Source organism: Lagopus leucura, unplaced genomic scaffold (assembly GCF_019238085.1).
Source record: "Lagopus leucura isolate 7727_CA_CO unplaced genomic scaffold, USGS_WTPT01 Super-Scaffold_100052, whole genome shotgun sequence".
NCBI classification, from domain to species: domain Eukaryota; kingdom Metazoa; phylum Chordata; class Aves; order Galliformes; family Phasianidae; genus Lagopus; species Lagopus leucura.
This window is the reverse complement of record NW_024962298.1, coordinates 1,383,350-1,392,009: the sequence shown is the minus strand read 5'-3', so window position 1 is coordinate 1,392,009 and position 8,660 is coordinate 1,383,350. Positions and strand designations below refer to the sequence as shown.

Here is an 8,660-nt window from a genome sequence, read left to right as displayed (position 1 = left end):
GGGGGGAGCATTTCCCTGGCTGTGCGTGACCCCACAGCTCCACTCCCTATTTATAGCATGGCTGCCATCTGGAGCCAGGGGCTTAGGGACGGCCCTGGTGGCGGGATGCTCTGAATCCCTACGATGTTGTTCCCAGCCAGAAGGACCGGCAAAAAACCAACGCTCCTGCTTCCTGCAGCTCCCACAACAGGTCTCGCAGGGTTACTGCTTAAAGCAAAGTTTGTTGGGGGGGGAGGGGAAGAAGGGAGAAAATATCGCAGGATGTCCTCATGCAAAAGGACTGAAGCGGGGGCTACAGCCATACTGCCCAGTGCTTTGAATTCGCTGGGGTTTGTGCTACAGAGGGAAAGAGATATTTATAAAATACAATAAAAACATAATTAACAAAGCCACAGCAGGGAGGGAGAGGGGGAACGAGGCCCAGGGCGGCGCGGTTTGCACAGCACAGGGCTGTCAGGGCACGGCTCTGGCAACGTGAGACGCATCAGCCCTGGAGCCAGAGGGAGACAAGCAGGAATGCCAGCGAGCTGCTGCTGCTGCTGCTGCGGCCATTTCGGAGCACAACAGCTTTATTTTTAAAGGCACAAAGCCCCACTTTCTGAGCAAACACCTCTGTGAGGAAAAGAAACAAAACAAAGGAGGGGGAGAACGGGGAAAACAAGAGCGGGCAGGCAAATATTTTTCAAAGGGTGCATTTCAGAGTGCTTCCCAGGAGAGAGCAGCACGGCTTGCAGCAATCCTTTCAAGAAGCAAGGAGAAAGGAGAGCAAGGGCGAGCACGGAGCAGCTCTGTCTCATGCTATTTCCGCGTGTCAATGCGTGCAACGTTTCTGCAGTGGCAAATGCTTGGAGGCAGCTTCTGGGAACTGCTCCCGTGCCATGGGGGCATCAGACACGTGGAGGATGCTGGCAGGCGCAGGGGAGGAGATGGAGAAGGGCAGCGCAGAAAGGTGAACGTGTGCCAGGAGGCAAAAACCAGAGAAAAAAAGTTCATTTGTGTGCAGAAGAAAAGAGCCACCTGGACAGATGCACGCAGGCAGCATCTGTCTTCGACAGATGCCACCACCAAGGTAAAGGCATGCAGGGTGAAGTGTCCCCCTCCCACCCAGCACCTGCTCTACCTGCATTCTCCTCTTCCTCGCAGCTCTGGCGGATTTTCTTCTGGCAGATGTAAGCCAGGACAACAAGCAGCACCACGATGCAGATGGAAAGTCCCACCGTCACCCAGAGAGCCACGGCAGGGAAGGCAAGGTGCTGGCCTTGGGGAGAACACCAGAAATCCTATTATTTATAATGCTAAGGGAGGTGGTACGCAGTATCAGGGATCCCACGGTGGCAGGGAATCGTCCTCGGGGTTTGGAGGACATTTCATTGTAGCAAGCCACAGATATTACTTCCAGAAGTTGGCTTTCACGTAAGGCATCAGTAATCTACGATTTTTTTTTCCCCCATAACATCACTTTATCTTCAACTAAAGCTTTGTCCCGAGCAAATCCTATTCAGGGATGTTCCCTTTTGAGCAGGAACCCAGAAAGAACAGATCCCCTGGCTGACTCTCTGCCCCCTTGTTCTGCCTTAGCAGACCCATAGTGGCAGGGGACACGGAGAATGTGGAGCTCCCTGACACACAGCCCTCACCTTAAGGCTGCCCACTTGCTCGTACGCTAAGGAAAGTAGCTCTGAGCCCATGCAAAAGTCTCTCCTCAGTCCTCATCAACAAAATTCCTGCTTTTGGGCAAAAACAGGGAATGACAGAAATGCTGTCACTGTGCCATTCTCTATCAATGGCCAACTTTTGGTGCCTGTACGAACTCGGTGACACCAGTCAAGAGGTTGATGCTCCACCAGGGACCCACCTTCACAACCCAGCAACTGCAGAGCCAATTAAACACTAATTAACACTGCTGGAGATTGTGTAAGGTTATAAAGAGCTCCAAGGCAGCAATAAAAGCTGAGCAAGTGGGGATGAGTGAAAGCCACTCCAAGTCAACAGCGTGTCAAGAATGGGTCCTGCAAGATACTGATGAAGTTTGGGGGGCCAGATTCCTTGGAGTTATCTCTTGGAGCTCATCCCTTCACTTCCCAGAGCATCTCTGAGGACTCCTGAGGGCAACAGGAGGGGCCTCAAACCCCCTGTTGGCCCCAGGAGGTTTGGATTTGGGGCACACTGGCTTAGAGCCATGGGTTTTGTCACCCAGCTCTTGTGCACAGCCCTACAAGGCTCCTGGACTGAGCCCTGCCCACGCTTCTTGTCACTGCCATCCAGGATAAACGCCACTAAGCCCTTTATTTGTCGGACCAGCAGAGCAAGACATTGTCAGAGCAAAGTGGTGAGGCTGAATGATGCCCAAAGAAAAATGAAGCGAGCTGGGGAACCAGGCAGAAACTGCTGAGACATCAGTCCCCATGCCAAGCAGCTCAGGTGGGAAACAGCACTGGTAATTCCAGGTGCCCAAAGGGTGGTTTGAGCAGGATTAGGATGGCATGAACGTGCCAGGGATGCAGTGTTTCTGTAGGATTGGGATGGGGCTGCATGGCTACATGCTATGGAGAGGAAGACTATTGTGCCTTATACTGGCTCTCTGGAGTGGTTTATACTGGGACAGGGCAACTAGCAAAGCTAGAACTATAAAAACACCTCCAGATCCTTCCCAAATCTCCCACAGTCCTTGCAAAACCCCCTTCAGCAAGAACCTCCAGAGCCAGGATTGGAGCAGCACAGACAGACAGGACAGCCCCATGCAGCTCCATGGGCAGGGAGGTACAGCTGGGTGATGGTGCAACCCCAGGGCTGACTCTGCGCCACCAGATTTACCCTCTTCAGAGGTAAATCTTAACCCTTAATTCCCCAAATCTGGCCCACACCTGCTCACCCGTGATAGTGACGGAGGCATGGGTCTCCTGCTGCAGCACCGGGTTCCGCACCAGGCACGAGTAGGTGCTGCTGGGCTCCACCAGCACGTGCAGGACACTGTACACATCAAAGAGCCCCTCCTCATTGGCCACCTGTGATGTGGTGACGTTTTCAGTGATATTGGCACCGTGGCTGTCCTGCCAGAGGACACTGGCCTCAGGGTAGCCATAGGAAGATTGGCAAGTGACAACCGCCCGATCCCCAGGCTTCAAGTCCTTATTGGGCTCCAGGTTCAGATTGGGCTTGGAGTAGGGAGCTGGAAGGAAAGGAAAGGCATCATGAAGGATCACCACATCCAGAGACAGGTGGATGACACTGCATAGCCATATCTCACCTGCCACCTGCAGCGTCACGGCTGCGCTGTTGTAATCGCGGACGCGGACGAAGCAGGTGAAGCTGCCCTCATCCGCAATCTCCACGCGCCGCAGGAGCAGCGAGACGTTGCCCTGGGACAGCTGGTCATAGAAGAGGGCCGTGCGGTTGGTGTAGCCCCCGCCCTGGTCGGTCAGCTGGTCCCTGCCATCAGAGAAGCTGTGCACCAGGCGCTTGGTGTCCGTCAGCTGCCAGATGAGGCTGAGGTCCTTCAGGCTGAAGTTGGCCTCGGGGGTGAAGGAACAGTGCAAGGTGGTATCTTGGCCATAAAGGGCCACCACGGGCTCTTCCGGGACCTGGATCTCCATGGCACCTGCAGGATGGTAGGATGAGAAGAACACAGTGGTCAGACCCTGTCTCTGGCTCAAGATGGCTTGCTTTGGTAGGGTCAACAAAAAGCCACCCCAAAGGTGGGATGTGGAAAGAACAGAGGTAGTTAAGGGGTATGGTGAGGTCTTTGTTTTGCAGACAGGGAGGAGAAAACAGCCAGCTGAGAGAGAAGTGCAGCTTCTCCCCACAGAGAGGGGCTTGGAAGGTGACAGCTGTGGGGGACAGAGGCCCCACAATGAGCCAGCTTCGTGGCTGGGCTCGTGAGCGCTAGGTGGCACCAACACTCCAGCTGGCAGCTCCTGTGCCAACCACACCAGGATGAGGTGCCCACATTCCTCTGCTACCCTTGACCCTCCCAGTGCGCTCATCTCACAGACTGGTCCCAGGGAGTGATGTCCCACATTGGCAACGTTCCCCTGTTCTCCCCATACATAATATGGAGAGGAAAAGGGGAAAAATCTCATCTGAGACAAAGGAAGCTGCCACTTTTATACGGTCTCTATACAGGTTTTATGTCCTGATCCCAGCTTGATGAGCCCAGTCATGGGACACGGGTACCAGCACAGGGCTCTGGGCCACCACGTCCCTCTGTGCAAGTGGCCGTGTGCTGGTGACATGCCCAGAGGTTCAGGAGCTCAGAAAGACCCAGAATGTAACTGGGATTTTACTCTGTTGCACCTTCACCTCTCTGATGTAGTACACAGGAGGTGATGTCCCACGCTGCAGGATGCATCTCCTTTGGTTTCAGATGAGATTTTTCCTTCTCCTATTGGGTTTTCTGGGGAATTGGGGAACACTGCCCTTGTGGGACACCACCATCTACTGCCTTAGGGGATAGCAGCCAAGAGTGATGTGAGACATTAGCAAGGGTATAGGGGAAGGATCAACACCCTTGTGGTGAGCCTCAAAACTGGCACGCAGGAAGGAGGGCCTGGGGGTGGCAGAAGAAGTGGTCAGAAAGCCACCAGAGCCATGGATCCCACTGCCATCACTGCTGCAGCATCCCAGGGCACAAAGCCATCACAGCTATGTGGCCAAGTGGTTGAAAGTCATCAGAGCCATGGAGTTCCAGGTCCATCACAGCCATCAGAACCATGGGCCACTGGGGCTATCAGCACTCTTGCAGCCACGGGTCCCACGGCCATCACAGACACAGGGTCCTGGAGCAGAAAGCCATCAGAAAGCCATGTGTTCCCAGGGCCATCAGAGCCATTGCAGCCACAGGTTCCACAGCCATGGGCCATCAGAGCCAGAGGTTCCACGATCAGCACAGCTATGGTGGCCCAGGGCACAATGTCATCAGAGCCATTGCAGCCATGGATCCTGTGGCCATTAGAGACATGGTGTCCCAAGGCCATCACAACCACAGGTTTGTGGGGCAGGAAACCATGATGAGAACCATGGGTAACCAGAACCATTGCACTCATGGGGTCCCAGGGCCAATAGGGCTATGGGGTCCTAATGCCATTGCAGCCAAAGGGTTATGGGGCCACCAGAGCCATCGCAGCCATGGTTACACGGTCACTGAAGCCATGGTGTCCCAGGGCACAAAGCCATCACAGCAGTGGATCCCATGGCCATCAAAGCCATCACAGCCATGGACTTCCAGGGCCACCAGAGCCACAGGTCTCACTTTCCAGGGCCACCCACGCCCATATGCTTCCCGAGGACCCCGGGACCACCTGGTGAGCACTGCCTCCAGCTCAAAGCCATTGAATGGGGATGAAGTGGTACTGGGGCATCTCCTCGGGGCAGCCCCACTCACCTGCCAGGCCGAGCACCAACGCTCCCAGGGCGAGCAGCATCACTGCACGTCTTCTTGGCACCCTGAGCTGGGGGAAAAATAAGGAAAAGCAGAAAACAACACTAAAAGGGTGTGGAACCTCACCGCTTCTCCTCCCCTTTTTGTTTCTTTCCAAGCTTTCTCCCCGTGGAGCTCGGCGGATTCTGCCCATTTCCCAGCTGGAGACTTGCTCCAAAAGTGACTTAAAAGGAGCAATTCGTGGGAAAATCTCCTCCCTAAGCGGAGCTTTCGGGGGCTGCCCCAAAACACGGGGAGGAAATCGCCATCCCGCCCGGCCCCATTCATTCCGCCTTCCCGGAACAAAGCCTGGGAGCCGCACGGGGAGGCACCACGGCTGCGGGACGAGCCCGCGTCCGGCGAGGGAACCCCGTGCACCGCCACGTCCCCGCAACACCGGGCACCGCCGGGCCCCGCACTTACCGCGGGGAGGGCGCGGCTCGGCTCGGCTCGGCTCGGCGCCGCTCGGCTCCGCTCGGTTCGATTCGACTCCGATCGGCTCCGCTCGGCTTGGCTCGGGAGCGCGGCCCGGGCTCTGATTGGCTATAGCCGCTTCCTGCCCGGGGTCCCCGCGGCGGAGGTGGGGCGGCGGCTGTGGGGAGTGGGCTGGAGCGGCGGGGTTTGGGGGTGCGCGCATAGGCAGGGCTGCGGTATACAGAGTTGGGGAGCTGAAGGTCGTGGAGCTGCGAGGCTGGCGTGTGTGGAATTAGGGGCTAAAGTTACGTGGAGCTTTGGGACTGGAGTGCAGGGAGAGTATGGAGGCAGGGAGCTGTTGCGTAGGGATGCGCGTGGTGCCAGGAAATTGGGGCTGCGGGAATGGAGGTGGGGGACCGGGGTGAAGGGAGCACCAGGATTGGAGTGCACATAAATGGGGTGTTGGGGTGCAGAGGGAATTAGTGTGTGGATCCCAGCTGTGGGATTGGGCGCACAGAGATGGGAAAGGGGGGTGCAGGGAGATCTGAGGTGCAAGGAAGGAGGGGAGGGGGGCACGGAGCTTGGGGAATGGGGATGCAGGAAGCCAGGGGACTGGGGTGTACAGAGCTGGGGAATTGAGGCACAGGATTAGGGTGCATGGAATTTGGAGACTGAGGTATATGGAGCTCTGGGACTGGGATGCAGACAGAATTGGTATGCAGAGAGGCCCAAGATTGGGGTGCACTGAGCCATGGGATTGGGGTGTTTGGAGCAGCCGCAGCATTGAGGTGTATGAAGATGGGGAACTGGGTTGTACAGAGCTTGGGGACTAGGATGCGTGCAGCCACATGTTCACTTGAATGAATACCCCAGTATTGGGATGCAGAGAGAATTTGGGTGCAGGGAATGATAGGGATGGGGTGCACAGAGCCAGGAAATTGGGGTGCAGGGAGACCTGAGGTGTTTGGAGCGAGGTGGTTGGGGGAATGGAAGTGGGAGACTGGGGTGCGTGGAGCCTGAGGGTTGGTGCGTACGGAGCTGGAGAATTGAGGTTTGTGGGGGTGCATGGAATTGAGGGATTGGGGTGCATAGAGCTCTAGGACTGGAGTACAAGGAGATTGTGTATGGAGTGTGAAACTGGTGCACAGAGCCATGGGGTTGGGGTGTATGGAGATGGGGAGTTGGGGTCAGCTACAGGATTGGCATGCAGGGAGAATTGGGGATTGGCATGTCCAGCAGTGGGGTGTGAGGAACTGGGGAACAAGAATGCACGTAGGCAAGAGGATTGGGGTGCAGAGCTGGGAAGCTGGAATGCATGGAGCCAGGGATTTGGGCTAGCTCAAAGCAGGGTGCGTGGAGCTTTGATCAGTGCACTGTCCCAGCCCAGAGCCAGCAGCGGCCCCAGATGGTCCTCAGTAGAAGGACCTGAAGAGAAACCGCCAGATATTTGGGAGCCACAGGGGAGGGAGACCCATGGAAGGCAAGGCCTCAGGCAGTGCATCAGCAGCTCTTGCTGTGTTCCCAAGGCCCCTGTATTGTCCCCACAGCCTGGTGGCTTCTGTGCCTGCGTGGGAGGTTTCAGTCTCGTTCCAGGGAGAAAAGGAAGCTCCTCACCCTTTTGATTACAGAGCAAAGCTGGAACAAGCAAACCTGGAGAGCTCAAAGCTAAAAAGCAAATAAAAATAACTGGAAATGTGTTATATTTAAAGCAACTCTTTGTTTTTCCCTTTGAGCAAGGAAAGTTGTTGCAGCAGTGGAACTGGCAATGTCTTGACCCAGACACCGTGGGTGATGGCAACAGGAACAATCAGGGATGAAGTAAATACACTTTCAAAGCTTGCAACTGAATCAGGAGGTCGATTTGCAGGATCTTTGTGCATGCTATGGGTCCCCGATCCAGCTTCAGCAAGTTGGGGTCCACAGCAGCTCCAGCAGCACCACAAGAAAGCTCAGCAGCCCTAAGAGGCAGATGGAGCACATGGGTTTTGGCACAGACTCCCCCGAAAAAGGTGCAGACTCGCAGCACAGCCTCCAAGCACCAGCAGTTTTTAGTGTTAAACATGAAAAAAGCAAAAGAAAGTAAGATGTCCTTTGAAACAAAAGTAGATTTTTGAACATCAAAACCAGCTTAAAAATTAAAATCTAAGCTGCTTGCAAACCTGTTCATAATTAACAATGAAAGGGCTTCCAGGGAGGAATTTAAATAGTGGATGCTCTCTGTCCCAAATGATTCTTTCGGGCTAATTTTCCTTCCTCACACCCTGAAATACCCAAGGTGTGTGCATGAGAAATGTGCATAATAATGAAGCTAACAAGAACAAAGACGTGGCAAGGCAAAGAAAAGGCTGCAATTTGCAAGTTTAATTTCACGCTCAGCCAGGATTTGATCAAGGAGAGAAGGGATGGGCTGAGGTTTGGGGGTACATCCATATTCATTACATGTATTTGTAATATACTGAGCACAAGGGGAACAGTGGATAATCCCACGTCTCCTATGTGCAGGATTCTATCCCCCAAAAGCTGACAGATTGTCCATTTTGGAGTGATTTTAACCCAAACATCAGCCATACCCACGTGGAGGTAAATTATATCCTGCAGATACAGCACTGCAGGGCCTTTGGACATATGGAAAATAGCTCTGGCTCCCCAAAGCTCCCATCTACGCAAGGAGCATCCTAACAGCAAAAGGCAAATGGTGGAGGACAGGAAGGGGGTTTGGAGGCTTTGAACCACAGCAGAGCACTGAGCTGGTCCAAGGAGACGCATGCCTTGGAGACAAGTGATGTCTGACTTTTTACTGCATCAGAGAGAACCTCAGCCCTGCTCGCTT

The 8,660-nt window shown here is 54.7% G+C and overlaps 1 protein-coding gene across 3 annotated transcripts in view; it reads right to left on the bottom strand.

The window, feature by feature from the left end:
* The window catches only part of CD276 (CD276 molecule), an 8,310-nt gene extending 2,438 nt beyond the window's left edge, over positions 1 to 5,872 (bottom strand). Inside the window, exons 1-5 of one of the 3 annotated variants that reach the window (XM_042885698.1) lie at positions 5,840 to 5,872; positions 5,381 to 5,447; positions 3,248 to 3,598; positions 2,873 to 3,169; positions 1,121 to 1,258 (exon numbers count right to left, since the gene is read on the bottom strand). In XM_042885698.1, coding sequence (XP_042741632.1) covers positions 1,121 to 1,258; positions 2,873 to 3,169; positions 3,248 to 3,598; positions 5,381 to 5,420 — 826 coding nt within the window. In that variant the 5' untranslated portion in view covers positions 5,421 to 5,447; positions 5,840 to 5,872. Of the gene's footprint in view, positions 1 to 1,120; positions 1,259 to 2,872; positions 3,170 to 3,247; positions 3,599 to 5,380; positions 5,801 to 5,839 lie in introns of those variants that run through there. The other 2 variants (XM_042885696.1, XM_042885697.1) reach the window with 2 other exon arrangements.
* Positions 5,873 to 8,660: the final 2,788 nt, after the last annotated feature.